The 19,748-nt window shown below is 53.1% G+C and overlaps 7 protein-coding genes across 7 annotated transcripts; 5 read left to right on the plus strand and 2 right to left on the minus strand.

The window, feature by feature from the left end:
• The first annotated feature begins 208 nt into the window (after window positions 1-208).
• Window positions 209-1,326, plus strand: P152DRAFT_246973 (uncharacterized protein). Its single transcript, XM_033674670.1, has one exon. It carries the CDS (start codon window positions 619-621, stop codon window positions 1,240-1,242), a length of 624 nt encoding a protein of 207 aa, XP_033536761.1. The 5' UTR covers window positions 209-618; the 3' UTR covers window positions 1,243-1,326.
• A 2,158-nt stretch (window positions 1,327-3,484) lies between these two features.
• On the minus strand, window positions 3,485-5,562 carry P152DRAFT_456184 (DUF676-domain-containing protein). The gene is made up of 2 exons (XM_033678941.1): window positions 5,235-5,562; window positions 3,485-5,165 (listed from the first exon to the last, which is right to left on the minus strand). The coding sequence occupies exons 1-2, from the start codon at window positions 5,291-5,293 to the stop codon at window positions 3,878-3,880; spliced, it is 1,347 nt and encodes a 448-aa protein (XP_033536762.1). The 5' UTR covers window positions 5,294-5,562; the 3' UTR covers window positions 3,485-3,877.
• A 658-nt stretch (window positions 5,563-6,220) lies between these two features.
• P152DRAFT_391309 (RNA exonuclease 3) lies at window positions 6,221-8,248 on the plus strand (the record flags this gene model as incomplete). The annotated part of the gene is made up of 2 exons (XM_033676087.1): window positions 6,221-6,540; window positions 6,643-8,248. 2 exons carry the CDS (start codon window positions 6,221-6,223, stop codon window positions 8,246-8,248), a joined length of 1,926 nt encoding a protein of 641 aa, XP_033536763.1.
• A 269-nt stretch (window positions 8,249-8,517) lies between these two features.
• On the minus strand, window positions 8,518-9,856 carry P152DRAFT_471763 (zf-PARP-domain-containing protein; the record flags this gene model as incomplete). Its single annotated transcript, XM_033681096.1, has 4 exons — window positions 8,518-9,297; window positions 9,351-9,507; window positions 9,554-9,695; window positions 9,841-9,856. The coding sequence occupies 4 exons, from the start codon at window positions 9,854-9,856 to the stop codon at window positions 8,518-8,520; spliced, it is 1,095 nt and encodes a 364-aa protein (XP_033536764.1).
• A 426-nt stretch (window positions 9,857-10,282) lies between these two features.
• On the plus strand, window positions 10,283-13,792 carry P152DRAFT_480212 (uncharacterized protein). The gene has a single exon (XM_033681752.1). It carries the CDS (start codon window positions 10,578-10,580, stop codon window positions 13,665-13,667), a length of 3,090 nt encoding a protein of 1,029 aa, XP_033536765.1. The 5' UTR covers window positions 10,283-10,577; the 3' UTR covers window positions 13,668-13,792.
• Window positions 13,793-15,109: 1,317 nt separating this feature from the next.
• Window positions 15,110-16,409, plus strand: P152DRAFT_247050 (uncharacterized protein). Its single transcript, XM_033674671.1, has 2 exons — window positions 15,110-15,632; window positions 16,026-16,409. Exons 1-2 carry the CDS (start codon window positions 15,270-15,272, stop codon window positions 16,131-16,133), a joined length of 471 nt encoding a protein of 156 aa, XP_033536766.1. The 5' UTR covers window positions 15,110-15,269; the 3' UTR covers window positions 16,134-16,409.
• A 234-nt stretch (window positions 16,410-16,643) lies between these two features.
• Window positions 16,644-18,562, plus strand: P152DRAFT_447389 (uncharacterized protein; the record flags this gene model as incomplete). The annotated part of the gene is made up of 2 exons (XM_033677990.1): window positions 16,644-17,622; window positions 17,676-18,562. 2 exons carry the CDS (start codon window positions 16,644-16,646, stop codon window positions 18,560-18,562), a joined length of 1,866 nt encoding a protein of 621 aa, XP_033536767.1.
• Window positions 18,563-19,748: the final 1,186 nt, after the last annotated feature.

Raw genomic sequence — 19,748 nt, forward strand, 5'->3', positions numbered from 1 at the left:
TGCAGTGGGAGAGAGGCGGATTGGCGGGCGCAATCAGTTTGGTGCTGCAATGGGCGCTGCAATTGGCGGGTTGGCAGGCCCAACGGCGTGTTTGGTTCAATTGGCGGGGATGCAGATGGGGGGTGCGGATTGGCGGATGGTTGGCCGATTTCTCTAGGGGCTCATCTTATACAGCTGCACTTCATCTGCAATCTGCATAACAAACAGCCTAAGAACAACAGTTTGAGGTAAGGTAAGGTACCTACTTAGTTACCTGCTAGTTACCTGCTAACTTAGTTATCATATCTAAATCCTAATACATATTCCTTCCTTAGAGAATATCGTCAATATTCATTCTGCCACAATTCTGTTTTGGTTTCATTGTTATTATGGTCCGCCGATCGGGTGCCTCTGTTGCTCCCGTCGGATCCCTCCATACCCTCGCTCTCACTCGCTCCATAACACTTCTCAACCGGTTCTTTGCTTAATTACACTTCATTTCCCATTCCCAGCCCAGAGATGCCTCCAATTTATCCAATCTCCAATTTCCATTTCCCAGCCCAATCGTCCAGCTCGCCCAGCTTAATTCTGAATTCCACGTCCTGGCCATGAGAAGGGATCGCCCTCCAAATCAGATCCATGGGGATCGTGTTGCACAGGGCAATCAACCGATCCCCATCTGTCCCGACACATCCCACTTTGCATGGGAGGATGGAGGGTGATTTACGGAAGATGATGTACCTATCCGCTCGGCGTCTATCGCTTCCCTTCTCTCTTTACTTTCTCAAGTCAACAGATGGGATCGTGGAAATGATACCCGACAACACGCCCGAATTGATTCCACCTTTGCACTTCCTACATGGTGGATTGGCCCTTACATCAGGATCAGGCCTGGGTGGCGGCAATGACACCAGCTACATAATAGCGTGCCTGACTGACGGGTTAGTCTCTGTTCGTAGCCGACACGTACAAATGCACAAAGGTAGGCTATCATCACCATCATCTCCGTTCCCTTCAGTCGTGGGACAGTTGGAGTGTTGGACGGTTAGACGGTTAGAGCGGATCGGAGCACCAAATTGGTTCATCTCGGCATCTCGCCAACGCCAACTGGTGACCGGGTTTCCGCTGACAACCGACAAGCGGTCGACAACACCCATCCATCTGTCGCAGATTCGCAGTCCACCTAAGTCTCAATGTGGGACACGTCCGTTGTCGATCTCCGCTCCGCTTCAGCCTTCTTTCTTCCCGACATGGGCGACTTGAGAGTTGAGACATCTCTCCCGCTCGCTCTCCGTGGCCTCGGTTTTGGTTTCGAGTGGCAACTTTCAACTCACGAAATAGATGATTATCGATCCAAGTAGTACCCATCTGCACGGCTGTGTGTGGTGTTAGGTGATTTCTCCCACGGATATCCCTCAAGATTCATCACCATCAGGCCTCAGAGTTCAGACCGCTCCACTCCATCCTCCCACCCTTAATCCATTCCATGGAAACCATGCCAAATTGCCAATTGCCCCAAATGCCAACACGCACACAAGCACAGTCGCATAAATTGTCCGACTCCCTGTCCCTGCATGCCCAGAGCCCCAGAGACCAGGAAAGCAAGGGCATCCCCAGGCGGTGCCCCCGCGTGGGCCATGTCCGAATTCCGATATCCCGCATCCAGTGGTCCATCTCCCGTCAAACGTCGCAGATTGCTCGACTCCAATCAACTGCCTTTTGACACTAATTAATTATCTGGGCGTAGGCAGCTGGATTCTGGAAACAGTCCCATGTCCAAAATTGCCACACTGACCATCGAGAATGGGACATCGACATTTAGTCCTTGTTTCAAGAGCGATCTGTACTCTGTCTGTCCTCTGTAAATAAATCAGATTGCGGTCGAGTTCCTAAAGGCTGATTGCCAATGTTGCCAAGGAGGGGTTTCATCAGCCACGATGCATCTTATTGGTCCCCTTGGAGATTACCTTCCCACTAAACCTCACACTATCCCCTTTTCTCTCTAGTCCTCATCACTCCCATGCAACCATGGAACGCACATCACAACTAAACACGCCTCTTGTTCCTCTCAGAGACAGCAGACTAACCTTGATCGGTTATCCTCATGCAATCATCTGCCAGCTGCCCTCGTTCGCCAGTTCGCCAGTCACCACGCTCTGCCATCCACTACTACCCGACAAGTTAGCGCGTCGACGAATACGGTCGCCACGTCCCCACTAGCGCTGACGAAACAACCACATCAGGCATTCGAGGATTGCGGAGACGGGAGCAGGAGGACCTGAAAATCGAAACTTGCGTCCGACCCCCACGTCTGATTGGTTGCGCGTTATCGATGTTCAAACAAAGAATGCATGATCGCGGCTTTCGACTTTCAAGACTCGAGGATCAAGAATCGAGACCGTGGTTTGGTGGTCGAAGGAATGAAGGGGGAACATCAGCCATCACGCGTCGAGCACGCTTCCTGCCCGCATATCTGTCGGACATATGATCGTCCTATCATAATGGATACAGCCGTGTCGGAGATCATGCAGAAGCCTCCTGCACGCGGGGAAGAAATTTTCCTTGCACGATGGGATACCGCAGGGCGATTCTGCAATGGATGGTTGATACAGATTCATGCACTGAACGTCCAAACCAGGCAGGTATGCTGGGGATACGACCAGTTACTACCAGACATAACCAATAACGGTTCGAGAACAACTGCCCAGCGCGCCTTGAAGATTTCGATGAAAATGGTGGATTCTAATTTCTGGACTCCAGATACTGGAGCATGGAGGACATGGCATGGCTGACTGACACTTCGGAGATCTCGCTGCACTTGGAAAGCCACGACTCTCGATCATGTCGTTCCACGATTCCTTCCGGCATTCCCGATGGACCCTCATCAGTCATCAGGTGTTGGCTTTCTTCTTGTTCCACCTCGATACGTACTAATTACCTAGGTCCCAACTAGTTAGGACGTCGTGTTCTAAGCTCTCAACTTCCACTCGACCAGATTCTTTTTCGTTGGCATTCGAATTCGAAATCGGCTTTCCTCCCGTCGATCCATCATCCATATGATTCATGTTAATTGGTGTGGATGCCATCTACCCCGCTAATATCCCGGATTCATAATGTTTCCACTTCTTCTCTCCTCAGACCTCAACTCAGGACTCAAGGCTCAAGTGACAAGTCAAGTCATGGGAAATCATTGGAGATCCTGATATCCTCGTTTTGGATGGTGATGAGCGCCACCACGTCAGCTACCTTGCATGCGAGGGTTGGAACCATTGGTGGCGTCTGCCTGGGCCGATCAGTTTCGGCCGGTCCGACGTCCTAGGTTGTGGGCGTCCAATCTGGAGATGATTTTGGCTGTGATCTGACCAAGGAAGTCGGTAGTACTAGGTAAGTATTCTCGGGCTGGGAGAAGATTCTAAGGTACAGATATATCCTTCCTTGCATTACAAAACGCGAAGCACGAAGTGGGATCCCACCGCTATCCATAGGAGAGAGGAAAAGCGTTGTGATGAGATTATCAATAGAAAGGACATATCTCCTCTTCGGTATCAACAAAGTGACCCCTATGGAGTAGACTATCGAATTTGCTTTTGAGGTATAGATAAATTCTGGATGAGGATCGCGCCGCTCCATGGCATTCGTTTCTTGATATCGATGGCACCAGATAAATCATAAGCAAAGGACAGCCTGAGCAAGGCTGCGCTTCAGGTTCTACATAGTATCTCTTACCAATGCTAAGGCCATCATCAATCTGAGGCGTCTTTCATGGCTGCTGGATAAACCGCGCTCTATTCCTCCTAGGTCTATCGCTATCTATTCACCCAGCACGGGATATTCCCCCACAGAAAAGGGCCGCTCCAGTAATACAGACTGTAAAGTGTTCTCGAAGGAGTCAAATCGCTCAAATGTCAAACGCGCCGACAAAGTGCCCAACGACAACTTTGCCTTCGTCGAATCGAGGCTTCGGCATTCGCACGATGATCGCCGCGTGTGTGTGATGGACCTTGTGGATGTAGACGGGGTACTTTTCCCAACCCAGCTCGTCCAACGCGCGAATCATTTCAAATTGGCCTGCGGTGAGCGCCAGAGTAGGGAATTCCGCGTACGGCGCCTTGACCTTGTTCTTTTCCTTCCCGTTCGCCTGTCCGCTCCCTCCGTCCTCGTGTCCGGCACGGGTGGTTTGTGAGTCAGTGGCATGCTCCTCCTCGAGGTACTCTTCCGCCTGCGCACTGTTCATGTTCTCGTAGACTTCCTCGGCGGCGCGTCGGACGTTCCGGACTAGCAGCGGGACTTTATATAGGCGAGTCTGTATGCCCGTCTGCCCGGATTCGTGGAGCCGGATCCGTTGACCGCTCTTGACTGTCTGATATCCCGAGTTGAGGAGGAAGAACACCGTTGCTAGGGGTAGGATGAGGGTGAAGAATGCAATCAGTGGAATCGCATGAATCGCCCTTCTCGCTCTTGTCGTGATCCACTCCCAGAGTGGGACCGACTGCTCCTCCGCTTTCAATGTGATCGGCTTGCTCGCATCGATTAAATTCGGCTCATACCCCTTCAAATAGCTGAAGTTCAAATCATGTAACCCCACGAACGGATCTGTCTTCGTGATCGCCGTGGTATAGTACACCGCGCTCCGATCGTTCAGGATGTTCGTATACAAGCTCCGTCTCTTGAACCGCCCCAATGCCTCCATAAACACGCCCTCCTTCTGCGCCAGCACCTCCAACAACGGCTTCCCCGTGTCCCGAAACTCATCGATTAGAAACAGCTGCCGCCCGGACATCGATAGTGTCCGCGCCCCCACCACGTTCCACACCTGGTTATGCCATCCCTTCAACGGCGTCCGCACGCCCAGATGCGGCGACGCGAACGTCACGAAGTTGATCGGCTCCAGTTTCCCTTCCGCGAACCACCCCTGATGGTACAGCAACCCGATCGCATACCGCGCCACCAGCCCGCCCAGCGAGTACCCCACAACGCTCAGCTTGCGGATCGGCCGGCCCTCTGACGCGAGCGCGGCCAGCGTCTCCTCGATCTCATGCGCGACGCGCTCGCCGCCTAGCTCGATGCCGTCGTAGGTGAAGGCGCCGACATTGCGGGCGCAGTTGAGGATGTGGAGGCGGGAGGGAGGGAAAGCGTCGCGGAGGGTGTCGTGGACGTAGGCGAGGTGTTTCGGGTTGCCCCAGAGGCTAGCGATAAAGGTCAGGTCGGAAATGCGGGCGTAAAGGCATTTGGGTTATCGCGCAACATCTACGTACCCGTGGACCAAAACACATAGGTGGTCCGGTTCTGCCGAGAATGGCGACTCCGTCCCCATCTTCGGAGTATGACAGTCGCCGTACACGAGAGTCGAGAGTTATCTAAAGAATGGCAGGATTTACAACGGTTACCAGGTGGATATGACCATCTCGACAGAAGATGAATACGAATAGTTTGAGGATTCAGAGGGAAGTGACTAGTAGTGGCCTTGAAGTAGGTAATATATATTACATGTGATGGTCAGGAGTGGATGGCGGGACTTGTGAATTGATAGCCCGGAAACGGAGTTCATCAGGCATCAGATCTCCCGTAAAATGACGCGTTGGCTACAAGGGGCATCGCCGGTGGGATTTGTGGACTGCGGCTGCTGCCGAGTGGTGAATCGAATTATGGAAATCAATTTGTTGTCCCGATCCCCGAGCGGCTGTTACTACGTACTACAACACCACCTCTCTTCTGGTTCTGTTAATACTACTACTATTCCGTACATACTGTCAGGTTCTTTATCAAGGTCCGGATCAGGGTATTGACTCTTTATGATCAGACAATAAGGTTGCTAGGAACATCCCGAAATGAAAGTGTGCACGGCCACGTCTGATATCCATTTTCGGAACCCTTCTTCAGTTCTTCTCTCTTGAATCTCGATATATTATCGATCCTAGTCTGGATTGAATATCGCTGGTCCTAATCTTTCATCTTCCCCAGATCCCGAGTCAGGCACAGTGGGCCAGAATGTCATAATGTCATGAAACGATTGCAGATATTACCCCGTCAAAGAAACCTATCTCATTCCAACGCCAGCCTTCTTTGTTCATTGTTTGCTACCTCTGCACTCGACGACCTTCTTAGTGATCTCGCACCACACCATACAGTTCGAGGGCTAAGCGTCTGAAACGCAATATTCTTTCGAGATTCACTTCTCGAAAGTTCGCCCTAGAATCCGCGATGAGAGGCTTAAGCGCCGATTCATCGATCAAAATTCACAATGTTTGCTCCAAAAGGGCTCTTCAGAAATATCCCTTGCCCGCGGCTCGAGGAATGCCAGCTATTGAATTGCCTATTCTCTCATGATAACCAAACGGTCGATTCCAACGAGCAATCCATTTCCTTCGCGACCAGGTCGAAGGCAAAAGTCGATCAGGATGGATCCTCAGTTACAGCTGAACCGGATAGGAAGAGGAGGAGGCTTTCATCGGACGAAGGGGTCTCCGTCCCTGTTGATGATCTATCGACGATGGAGAGGCTAGTCCTACAGGCTCGAACCGGCGAAAACATAACGACACCAGCGCCCGAGGCGCCCGAGAAGTCAGAGAAGTCAGAGAATAGCGATTCAACCTCCTCCCTACTCGGCTCGAAGACCTCTATAGCGGATGCTAAACCAAAGGATAAAAGAGCGGCGATCCCCAGGCGAATATCCCGAGGAATCTCTCCTCCGCCATTGAAACGCCCATCCGGTTCCACAGCCACATCAGTTCCGCCCAAACCGGCAGCTAAACCAACCTCTAAGCCCGTCGTTTGGGAGCCGCTGAATCCTCGTCTGGTGCAGAAAGATCCTGTTGGTCACGGGAGGCGTTTTCTGCTCCTCAAAAGCCTCTATCAAGCAATGAAACGTTTGAATGACGAAGCTGCAAACGTCCCCGAAACAAAGCTGAAAAAGTTACTCCTCCATGAAGGGCAGTTGACCAAAATGGCTCTTGACGAGGAGGAGAAACTCGTTCATGAAGGTGGCTCTGTATACGAAAATCTGGTCAGGCAGCGGCTCTTCGCATACAAGAAGATGAAAGTTACGGAGTGGTTGGAAATTCTTGAGGCGCAAAGAAGGCCGAGAGAATCGGAAACGAAAACCGAGAAACCAATCGAGACAGGTCTTGAGCCACACCAGGAAGTCTCCATGGTATCCCGCTTCAAAGCTGATCAAGAGAGTCTCGAAAAACACGGGTATGTCGCCCGACCTCCGACGGCCGCAGAGGTCCAAGCCGCACGAGAAGGAGAAATGGACGCGAAAGGCTGGGAAGAGTGCGATCGATGCAAAACTCGCTTCCAAGTCTTCCCCGACCGGCGCGATGACGGCGCCCTCACCAGCGGTGGAACATGCGTGTACCATTGGGGCAAGCGACGATTTCCCAAACGAGAAAAGACCGACGCGACTACCGGCACGAAGCCGACATTGTTCGAGTGCTGCAATGAGCCGATCGGTTCGGATGGTTGCACGACGCACCCGACACATGTCTTCAAGGTCTCTGAGGTGAAGCGATTGGCGGTCGTTCACCCGTTCGAACCCACTCCCGATAACCCCGAGATCCCGTCGTCGACAGCGCTGGCGTTCGATTGTGAGATGGGATATACCACTAAAGGGATGGAACTGATCCGCCTCTCTGCCGCCTCCTGGCCCGAAGGCAAATCCGTCCTTGACGTCCTCGTCAAGCCGTTCGGCGCCATCCTCGACTTTAACACGCGCTTCTCCGGCGTGACCCTGGAGCAATTCAACTCGGCCAAGCCGCTCATCCTCAACAACTCCCAAGTTCCCCCCGGAACCGACATCGCCGGCACCAATAGCTACCTCCACATCGTCTCCAGCCCATCCACAGCCCGTTCCCTATTCCTCACCCTCATCTCCCCTACCACCCCCCTCATTGGCCACGCGCTCGAAAACGACCTCAATGCCCTCCGCCTCGTCCACCCCACGATCATCGACACCGTCCTCCTCTTCCCGCACCCGCACGGCCTTCCCATCCGCCACGGCCTCAAGAACCTCGCGCGGGAGTGGCTGCGCCGGAACATCCAGGCGGGCGGGGCGGATGGACACGATAGTCTGGAAGATGCGCGGGCGGCGGGCGACTTGGTGCGACTGAAGATTGCGAGGGAATGGAGGAAGTTGAAGGCGGAGGGGTGGAGGGCGGAGGAGGGGAAATTCGTGGGGCCGGATGCCAAGAAAGGGGTGCCGTCGGGGGAGTTGCCGCCTTATGAGGAACCTTCGGGTGCGTCGAATAGGAAAAGGAAGAGCAGTTATTAGGCACTACGTATGAGCTATCGAACATTTCTCGGAAAGGCGAATCCTGCAACGTACTAATTGATCATAACTTGTTAACTTCGCCGTCGCTGTCTTGCTGATGATCCCAGATATCCGTAAACCCAATTTTTTGGCCATTGCCATTATATTCGCCCTGAACCATTTAAACTCTCACTCCATATTCGCGTCGCTATTTGATACACAGCACTAAGTCTTGATCCCTTCCGAAAAGACATTGACGATGCCAGCAAAGGGCTCAATTAGCATACCCCTCATGTCGTCTTCTTCTTGCGTCCACGCTTGTTCTGCTTTGGCGCCTCAACATCAGCAGCGGCAAGGTCAGCGTCCGCCTCCGCCTCCGCGGGAGGGTCTGACTTCTTGGGTCGTCCTCGCTTCCTCTTGGGCGCTTCGATCTCGTCAGCGGTAGGTTCCGCAGCGGCAGTAGCAGAGACCTTTCGTCGTGATCGTTTCGCGGGCGCGGCTTTAGGTTCTTCTGCGCTGGCGGAAACCGCAGCCTTTCGGCCACGCTTTTTGGGTGCCTCGGTTTCAACAGCCGGCTTCTTTTCGACGGTCTCTTCCTTCTTGACGCGCTTGCGAGAGGGCTTTGGCTGAGCCTCCACGTCAGCGTCGGTGGTGTCCTCTTCCTTCTTGATACGCTTGCGAGAGGCCTTGGGCTGAGCTTGCACGTCAGCGTCGGCGGTGTCCTCTTCCTTCTTGATACGCTTGCGCGAGGCCTTCGGCTGAGCTTCCACCTCAGCATCGGCATCTGCCTCTTCCTTCTTGACGCGCTTGCGGGATTTCTTGGGCTTCTCTTCAGCAGGGGCATCTTCGTCCTCAACAGACTTGGCAGCCCGCTTTCTGCCTTTGTTGGCCACGGGCTTGTCATCGTTGCCAGCCTCTGCTGCAGCTTTTGTTTGAGCCCGCTTGGGTTTTTTCTTCGTGGGACTCTCGCTATCGCTGTCATCTTTCTCGTTTTCGTCTTCTTCCACCTTGGAGGTAGGGCGGCGTCGGACTCGGAATCCCGACTTGCCGGGGCGATTACACTCGAGGTCCTGCGGAGAGGGATCAACAAGGTATCCATCTTTCTATAGATGGTAAAACCTACTCCTCGCCAATCTTCATCATCAACGTGCCCTTGCTCGAGAGCCTTTCGAGCCTTGGCTTGAAGTTCGGCCGGGAGCTCGTCGTAGCCATCCAGTAGATCGAAATCATCGTCAATATCGCTTTTCAAATTCGCAATCTGCTTGGGTGTAACGCAGCCCCTTGAAAGGTAAGCATTTGTGCGGACAAAGTAGCGAGGGAACTCACCAATGACGCCAGCTCCAGCCTCCACGTTCAAGGGCGGCATATTCGACCCAGGAGCCGAACCTCAGCTCGCCTTTCACGAGCTTGACCTTTGCAGCCTTGCATTCGGTGTTTTTGCAGACTGCCCGACCAGTCGTGGACTCCTCTGTTGAATATACGAATTAGCCACAGCATCAAGCTGAAAAGGAAAGCGGGACAAAGATAATGAGCGACATCTTGATTGAAATAAGTTAAAAGATACATCGTCGCATTATTCTAGTTAAAACTGATAGAAGTGGAAAATATCTTACCAAGTCGGTACGGCATTGTGAGCTTGTTGGGTGAGCGTCAGACCACTCCGGAGCTTTGATATCTTATGTACGATATACGGGATTGAAGGAGGGATAGAGTTAATTGAATCAATGGGAGATTAAGAGATAGCGCAATGAGAGCGCTGCTGGATGATATATTTAGTGGGATTCGATTTGAAGTTTGAAGTGAGTAGAATGTATATGCAGGATAGAGGTGATGATCGCAAATTCGCCAATTGGCAGTGGTGTCTGAATCAGTGACGACACGCGTGTCCTAGACCCATAATTAAGACACGTCTCACGTGTCGAACCCTGCACGTGTGGCTCGTTATGTGGCGCGTGTGCACGTGACTCAGCCCTGTCACTGGGTCTGATTAGTCATCATTTCATTTCCAGAACTGCAAAACATCTTGTCGAAATAAAGTCGAACCTAAAATTTCCAGCGCCGCTGTTGGATTATATACACTATCAACCCCAACGCCGACCTCCTTCTTTCCCTTTCTCTTGAATAGAGCGAAGAAATCAGATGTTATCAGAGGTCCTTCTGCAGCGGGAGTGCCTATTTGCCGGGCTACGGGTGAAGGTTGCTCAAACCTCCGACCCAGTATGCTACTCATCACGATTTTGATATATCCCGGATAGATATTGCGAAACCCTTCCTCCAATCCGCTGTCACATACGACGTCCCTCGATTCCCACTCATGCGACTCCCCTAGTCGGCCGGCTTCGAATCTCTTATGCGCAGCACTCCACCCATTCTCCTCTCTGCTGGCAGGAGATCCAAGCGCACGCCTTTTTGGTCGGTTCCATCACGCGCCATCCACGGATCGAAAACGTCCAACTCAGAATCGGGGCAATTGGAGCGATACCTGCCATTGCCAATATGGAAAACCCGGCCGTCCAAGCCCGTCCATGAGGGCACCCGACCCCGTTACGTGAAGCCGACATCAAAGAAGGGGTACAGCGAATGGATCAGGCTTTTGAGGCCGTGGACCCATGGGAAATCCGCATTCTCGAGTCCAGATGATACCGTTGGAGGCGCCTTCGCGCAGAAACGCCGGACACAGAGTTTGAGGAGTCTGAGGAACCACTTCTTAACGGCCTGGGCGCAAGATCGAGTCAACATTTTAATCAAACTCGGCCGCGATGAGGGTCAATGGGAAGTTGTTCATAACCTCATCGAATTACTGGTAACCAGAGACGACGATCAATCTCGGGAGTCTTTGGCTCAAACTAATATTGTCTGGGGACAAGCTGTGAATCTCGATACCTTAACCGAGACACCGATCAATCACGTAACCGACTGGGTGCCAACCAAGGGTGCCAAGCTACCGTTAGACAACGCCTACTCCCAGCCGCGCAGACTCGCACGGGAGCATAGCAATAACCATCGGCATGCCACTATCGGACTAATATGGAGGACCTTAGCCGCAATGGTGCTCCATGTTTCGGCTCATGGAGGTTCCGAGGAGATAATGCCTCATGTCCTACGAATCATTGCAACGTTGCACCATAATGACGATATCCCGGCCGCTGTCTACACTTATCCCCTTGTCCCTGAAGACACCCTGCCTCTGAAATCGCCGCTCCTTTCAACTCTTTCGACGCGAATACTAGCAGCGTTATCGGATGCTGCGCTTCTGGCCCGGCAAGAGCGCCTGGATCACACCCGTGGGCAGCCAAAACCTTTCTCACTTACTAGCTCTTGGACCAGATTTCGAAGTGCTGAGATTAGTCACGAGGTCTGGATTGAATTTATTCTTTCGGCCTGCCTGCATGGAGGTTGGCCCGGCCAAGGCAGCGGGATCATCGCACAGATGTCGGGGCGTCAATGGAAGACCATCGATTGGCGCAAACACACGGACGCTTCTCAAGCAGAACATGGCATCCAAAAGTCATCGATCCTACTGGAGGCCGGTCGGGGCCAATCCAGTCTTCCTGATGGATTGCGGCATACAGTATCATGGGAAGTTGTCGCAGGGATTGCTTCCGCTTTGGTCAACTCCTTACACGCAGGGGTCGGCAATCGAGGGGTCCCGGCGGACATTACACTTCAAAACATCCGAAAGTGTAAAGAAATGCTCCAAAGGAATAACATGTGTCTTGGGACTATGTCCTGGGATATCATGCTCACTCGGCTGCTCAGTTCCGAGGGAGTTGACATTGTCAACGCGCCGAACTTTGCCCTTACCGCAACGACCATGCTATCCTCCCGGTTTGGAGTGGAAATCCAAGCGCAGAATGCACCGTCCATCTCTCAGGGAGCGGTCGATAACGATACTGTTCCGTTTGAACCCAGCTCAGCGAGTCTCGGAATCATGCACTGTATACTTCGATCGCACATTGCCTTCGGAAATCCAGATGGTGCAATGGAAGCCTTTTCGCAGCTACTGAAGCTCACCGACGAGAACAAGTTGTTGTCGGTGCAAAGCTTTTTCCGACGGTTTAAGGAACAGGACAAACTTCAAACAACAACACCACCGACATTCAGTTTTGAGAGCCGAAGTCCTCGCATAGAGTACCCGAACTACGACCCAAATCTTAGTCTTGATATCCTTGGAAGATTTCTGGACCTCACCGTTTCATCCGGAAATCTCGCGTTTGGGAAATGGTTGCTTTACTCCGAAGACGTTGACGGGCCCATGATCAAAGAGACCGATTACTCTAATATGCATCTTGCACCGGCCATGGTTCGCTACGCCATCAGCGCCAACGACGAGGCCCTGTTGCAGAAAGTATTGACCGTGGGGAGTGACGAGCAGGCGGACTTGCGGCTCCTGACGCTCGCTGATCTATATGCTCTACGACATGACTGGCGACGCCTGACCGTTATCCTGGGGGACCTATCCGATCAAGCACGAGCCGCTCTTCCCGTTACTCTCTTGGCCACGGTTGCTCGCGCCCTGCTCATGGTATCCGCCAGCGCTGGAAGCGCAGATCCTTCACAGCTGAATGCAGCTAAAAGCGTCTATAAGACGCTCCTCGACACCTACGCTGAATCGCCCAAGGGAAGGGCGGCAGCAACGGTAATTAATCTCCTTCTAGCATCCGTGGATCCAGTGTATTTCCAGGACGGATGGCAGAGGCCTTTTCGCTATGACGGTGGTATCGGTTCCCCCTCCATTGATCACTTCAATTTGGTCTTGGAAGGTGCCTGTGCATGCGGAGGTTCAGAAGCGGGTATGAATTTGCTGAGAAGTTGGTGTATCCGTTATCCATCCAGCACCGCGTACGAAGAACCGTCATCATCATCGTTGTTCCCAAAGACCCCTTCCAAATTCCTTTCTCGACCGCCGAGTACATTTGAGTCTATCCCGAACCTGAACAGGCACGCCGGTGTCCCTGTCATGCGACGCGAAAGCGACTTCATTGCGAAAAACGTCCAAGATGTGGTCCTTGATCTCCCTGGGAAGGGATCATCGCGTTTAGGAGGGGTCCGACGACTCACTCCCAACGCCAGCACCATCCGGGCCCTCTTTCGCTCCGCGCTGGAGGATGCGCTATCACTCCCATGGATTCTTCGTCTAACCCCTCCCATTCAGATCCAGGAGTTGAAGACCTTGGTTGACATGGACTGTGGTGTTGGAGAAGCTGGCGACGGACATTCGCTACCGTCGTCGGAAACGTCCGAGACGGAGTTGCACATCCGCTCCGTTTTGAAGGTGTGCTGCGAGGAGTTCTCCGCGATGAACCGCAGCAGTACGGGCATCAGTGTACGATCGGAGTTGGACGCGGCGTTGACATCACTCTTTCCTCAAGATTGGCATGGTCAGGGGCCAGGCGTCATGGAAAATGGACCGCATGGATCAGGACGGAAGGTGGATTGAATTGGAACATTACGGCAATATACCCCATCTCACCAAGTGCCAATGATGGCAATGTGAATAGCACTCTTGTACGATATATGTAGCATACCTCTTGAATAGATCTATCAACCATCTTCCGCTTCCAGCCACGGTGAAATCTCCGCGGGGTTGTCTCGGGAGCGAGCGGATCACGTGCAACTTGCAAATCCGAATTCAACAACATCTGCCCCACCGGCAAATCTCGACCTTCGGAGTTCGGACCCTGCCAAAGAACTAACCTAAGCGCTCGGTTCCGATTGCTTTTCCCCTGCCTCACGCTTATTGGATGATCCGCTCGAAAAAAAGAGCCTCCTCCGCTTGGAGAATTGGGGCTCTGCTGGGTGGTTGTCCCTCCGTTCCACTTCGACGTTGAGAGCCGGACGATCCCATCCGCGGCGCCGTGTCTCTCGTGTCTGGGTCCGTGAGAAACTGAGGATTCCGTTCCGCTGCACGTTGAATTGTCCCTCCGCCCCCTTTGTGGAGAAACCGCACGTGTGGCAAATTGAGACATCAGGACCATCTTCCGTATTCGGAGCACGATCGAGAGGGGCGGTTCAAGTTAAAGGTGGGTGGGTGGCTTGCATCGACGCCAGTGATGCAGTCGACCCCTCGACGGGAGGACGCAACAACCCCCGAAAGGAACGGAGGATGTGGATTCATTGTCGATAGTTGATGTCAGATTGTGAGTAGAGTAGTAGACTCAAAGTAGAGAGCATTTTATTCCATTGCCATTGGCGCAAAATGGATCTCCATACGACACCCGACAGGGAACCGGCCTCTAATTCCCAGCACACCGCCCTTTCGACGTCCCGTCGTATCTGGCGGGATGTTGGACGTTTGACGCAGATTGGACCGCCATCGGATGCCCTCCCATGCCGTGACACGCCGCTACCACGCTACCTGCAGTTTCAGGGAAAGTCATGAGGGTTCGAGATTCGACTCCAGAAGAGTAGGAGACTCGTGCTTAGCTGTTGTATACGTACGATGGTCAGACATCGGAGGAATCATGTATTCGATGGTAGATAGAAGACCACCAGACCATAGCGATTCTTTTGATGAAGAGTGCCCGGCGAGGGGCAAAGAACGATGTTCAACATCCACAATTCCCATCACGACTTCGGAGATCCGATCATCAGTGATTAAACGAACGCCGCCTGACATCCTGGCGCCTGTGCTAGTTTCTCAGCCGCCGCAGCCATTGGCAAACCTCGAAAACTGGGGGTTTAATCAATCGGATGCGTCTCATTCGTCCGCCCATGATTGATTTGCAGACTGCATGAAGCTGTTGTACACACTACACGATACAGATGAAAGATACTGGTAGTTTCACGGTCGACAACGGGGGGGCGGTCGTCTGCTGTTATGGGGCAAATTCTAGACTCGGTCTCGACAGGCAGCAACGATTTGTCCAGGCAGTCACGCCCATGGTTGATGCTGCGCATCGTCAAGGACACGAAGCATGATATAATTGGAAAGCGTGAGAAACTCTGAGAAGGGGGATTAGTGGGACTATGGTGATTTCAATTCTCTTCATGTTTCGGAAGGAGAGAGACAAAGGATGCGAAACGTGAGGTTTGCCACATCATGACTCCCATTTATACCGGCATCAGGCGGCGACTCTTAAAGAAAGCCATCTTCTATCACCAATTCACCATGGTGACTCGACGACATCATGAAGTAACCATTAACATGGAAGGATTCGGACCGATCGAGACAGTGACGATATTCTCCTCATGTTTGGTACGAGGGGACTCACCACGAGCGGGGCGTGCCAGCTGCCAGCAGGTGGTGACCAAATCGCACGTCCATCGTTTCCTCCAGGGGACGCAGAACGCAGGGGGTCAACCCACCTACAGCGAAGGAAATATGGACCAGCAACGGCAGGTTGCCGCCCACACGCTGAAGGGAACGGAAGCCCATCCCTGGGCCATTTCAGTTTTCACAGTGGTGAGTTCAAGAGGTGCAATTCAGTGACTGGGGAAGGGCAGTGAGAGGCCATTCGAGCATCAACCATATCCCCGCGGTGTCCCTCAGTCTGTCTCCCGTTTACATTTGTTTGTTCATGGTGCCAATAGTCAGTTAATTATTGCCGGTCCAATTGATTATTCCCTAATTCCATCCCAAATATCAGCCGGTCAGTCCACTGAAGGTCAGATCCTGATGGTTAGGTACGGAAGCACAGTGGTTAGTGGTAGTGATGAAGCTAAAACCGTTTGACCGCTAAACGGCGCTAGTGAAGACCCCCAGTTGCTCCGTTGCGGAAAATTCCCCCCCTCCACCTCGACTTTTCCACTCGTCTTCTCTTCTCTTCTCTTCTTCCTTTCATTAATTCCCCCAAAGGACAACACAGTCACCTCCAGTCAACATTTAGAAGTCTCCAATCAAGGTCAAATCCATAAACCATATCTTCGTCGAGACACCATGGCCCAGTCCATCTCTGAGCTGTAAACTCTCCGCTGGGGGACGCTCATCCGGGCGTCTCCCAGTTCGGCCAGCCTCAGGAATACCACAGACAAGACGCTCAACGAAGATATATATCGAACGAATTCTCGATTGGTCGGTTCTCATAGAGCTATCAGGGTCGACGTTCGTATCAATTCATACCACTCGACTTGGAAAAGCCTGTTCTCCTTCCGCGAACGCCCCGGCGACCCTCGACACGTTTTGACTCCTCACCCCGTTCCCTCCGACGACAAGTTGAGTTGCTTGCACTTCTTCTTCTAGCGTTTACTGCAAATACTTTCCTTCCAGGGTATTACACTCGCATCCGCACCGCTTGTCGTCACCACCCATACCACCTTCGAAATCCACCGACCGACCGAACGATCCCCTCAACTCCAGACAACTCCCTCCTTCACCGTTCCGTTGACGCTCCCCCACTTCACCTTTCGGGAGCATTTCGACCTCAACCACATTTCTCTTTGCATCTAGTCATCTAGTACTCAAACACCAGTCAAGATGAATGCACAAGCTTCCAAGGCGTCCAAGGACCGTCGATATACTCAGACTCTCCAGAGCAACGCCGCCCGAAGCCTCCGATCCCGAGCGAGAAGTAGTGCCAGTACGGATTCCTCTTTAAGTGAGACATTCTCTACCCCTGGTGATCCGGCTGCAGAAGAAGGTTCTGCTGAAGAAGACGACTGTACGGAACCGGAGTCTCAAGCGGAGGATAGCGAAAAGCCAGAGGTGATTGCCCCGTCTGATGGGTTTCTCCAAGGACTTGATGAGCCTGGCACCGACGGTGAACAAGATGTAAAAGATGTAAACACCGTCGAGTCATGTGGACATCAGGCGGGGCACAAAGACGACGTTCAGCACTCTCATATCCCCACCCCAGAGCCAAGCACCACCGGACACTCAATTGCTGATAACCGGGAGTCCTTTCCCATGGACATCACTACCCCTGTCCGGGACTTTGATATTCACTCCTCTGGAGTGGACGTTCCCACACCAAATGCCCAACCCGAAAGCCCCTCACCGAGGGTTGTCGAGGTTGATGATGACGACTACAACGCGGTCAATTACATTCCTGACGATGACGATGACGGCAATGACGATTCCATTGAGTTACTAGAAGAGCAGGACATCATCCAAGAAGAAGCCAAGCGGCCCGCTCCACGGATCGAAGACTTCATGGACGAGCCGGACGAAATTTCCCACCGATTCAGCATGGAACTAGAGATGCTTTCGGCAGAGGAAGACCCCGCGTCCCCAGTCAACCGGATGGAACTCGACGCTCCCAGCTGGAACATGTTCCAGGCCCATACGCCACTCTTCCCCGCCCGCAAGCGCGTCCGCTTCGACGAGACGGCTGAACACCAAAACACCCTCCGCGGATTCAAGGCCGGCGCGGACCAATGGGCTGTCCCAGTCGAAGATCTGAGCCCCAGTATGCGCCGCATGATTGATGGCGAGGATAATGGCTTCAGCACTGATGGTTCGTCCGACGCCGCGAGCGAATTGATACGTCTGCTAACCTGATTGATCTAGACTCGGGCGACACGACTGACGAGGAGATGCCGGTATGGGTGCCGTCCCCTGCCGCAAACAAACCAACGCCGCCGCGCACCCGGTCCAAGGCAAAGAGCCCTCGTCGACCCTTGGGATCCGGACCGGCGATTGGGAAGTTCGTCGTCGAGGTGGACAGCGACGCGAGCATCTGCATCTTCAATGGCCGGACGAAGCAGATCGACATCATCACTCCTCGCAAACGACAGACTCCTCTGTCAGGCATGTCCTCCGTCACCTGCAGCACTGCGGGCAACAGCCCTCGCACTCCGATGTTGCAACTTGATGATGTCGACAGCGATGGGTCCCCCACCAAATATTTCTCCACGGACGTCATGCTCGCTGGGCAGTTCAACAACATAGGCTCCAGCGGCAACATGTTCGGAGCTCGCGTCGGTCCACCAGAGTCTTTCATGCCCAGCAACCCCGGCAGCGAGCAGTCCTGGTTCGACCTCTCCGACCCATTCACCGCCTTCGATGGAATCGGCTTCGACGAAGCCGCCGAGAACGACGAGCAAGGGGAGGTCAACATGGGCGAATTCCTCGACCTAGAAGAGGATGACGACGTCGCCATCGACGACGCCACCGACGCCGCGCTGCTTGTCCCCACCACCCGCAAGCGCAAGGCCTCCTCGTCGTTTCGTCGTGGCTCCTACTCCGTCGAGTCCAGCAAGGTCGGGGCGTTCCGCCGCAACCAGGAAGCGGCCAAGCGCGGCGGCGACACGCGTGACCTGGAGGCGTCGCGGGTGGCGTTCGCGACGCTGGCGGAGGAGACGTTGATGGGGCTGCCGCGGACGAAGAAGAAGCGGCGGATGTCGTCGATGAGCCACGGTGGCCGGCGGTTCGAGACGTTGTTCGAGGAGGATTGAGTGCTTTTTGGAGAGACGCCCATGAAATGATGTGCGCAGGTAGTTGGTCATGGTTTCTGATCATCTACGGGGATGGATGCGGTGCTTCTTTTCTGTTGAAAGATACCCACGCCTTTTCTTAACGCGACCCACCGACTCACGACCGCATGTACCCCACTACGGCACGCAACAAGCGCCTCGATATCGTGGCTCGCATGGACATTACGGCCTCATGATGGATTATGACACTATACATTTCCTTTCTTGCTGTGGGCCTCAAGGCAGATGGATGGATGGACTGGATGCCCGTTTTCTTTTAATCAGTCGCTCTGATTCCCAGCAGAGCCAACCCAACGCATCGCTTTCTTTTTTCTTCAAAAAAGGGTTGGGGGAATACGGATGGGACTTGGGGGATGTTTGAGTTCCTTACGGATCATGGCGTGGGAAGGGCGGACATGGTTACACGGGAAATCCGAGAGATATTGGGATGGCATGAGTAGGGGATAGCAAGCGGCAAGCAACGCAAGCGAGAGACATCCCCAAAAGTATGACGGTATTAGTATTGCATAGCTATAGTTAGCTGTAGCTGGAAAATAAAAGTTACTATATTTAATGTAGTCTGGACTCCGGATATCTGTGAGGTGTGCGATAGACTCGCTGCTTCTTCCCGTGCAGTTTAAGCCAGTTTTGTGTTAGCTGTCTACCCACGCGTTCCCGTCCCAAGACCAGCAATCGCAGTATGCAGGCTTGGATATTGCAGTATCAACGGGTCATTGCGAACGCCTCGGTAGACTCTCCACGCCGGATGGTCCAATTGCTTTTTGTCCTCTGTCCACATGATGCTGTGACGTGACGACATTGCCCCGTGTCCATACTGAGTGGTGACCGGAGGCTGCGCCATGCCTCTTTGTCTGCCACGGGAACTGGCGAGAAAATGGAATAAACCTGGCGGTGTCAGGCCATGTTTGAGTCAGGGACAAACTACCATTTAATTAATCCTCTTCTCAAGTAAACCAAGGCCTCGGACGTGGGGATCAAGGAGGATCCAGCCAAGTGGACAAAGTTCTTTTGGTGAAGGAAGTGGATGGACAGATACAATTTGAAAAAAATCCGAAAATCCCTTATCATTCCCCCATCTTCGATAATGCCACCACCCAAGTATATCGTCAATTCTTAATGTCCATTCCATACAAATCCCACCGGATAA

The sequence above is a fragment of the Eremomyces bilateralis genome, assembly GCF_010015585.1.
Source record: "Eremomyces bilateralis CBS 781.70 unplaced genomic scaffold P152scaffold_4, whole genome shotgun sequence".
Taxonomy (NCBI): Eukaryota; Fungi; Ascomycota; class Dothideomycetes; order Eremomycetales; family Eremomycetaceae; genus Eremomyces; species Eremomyces bilateralis.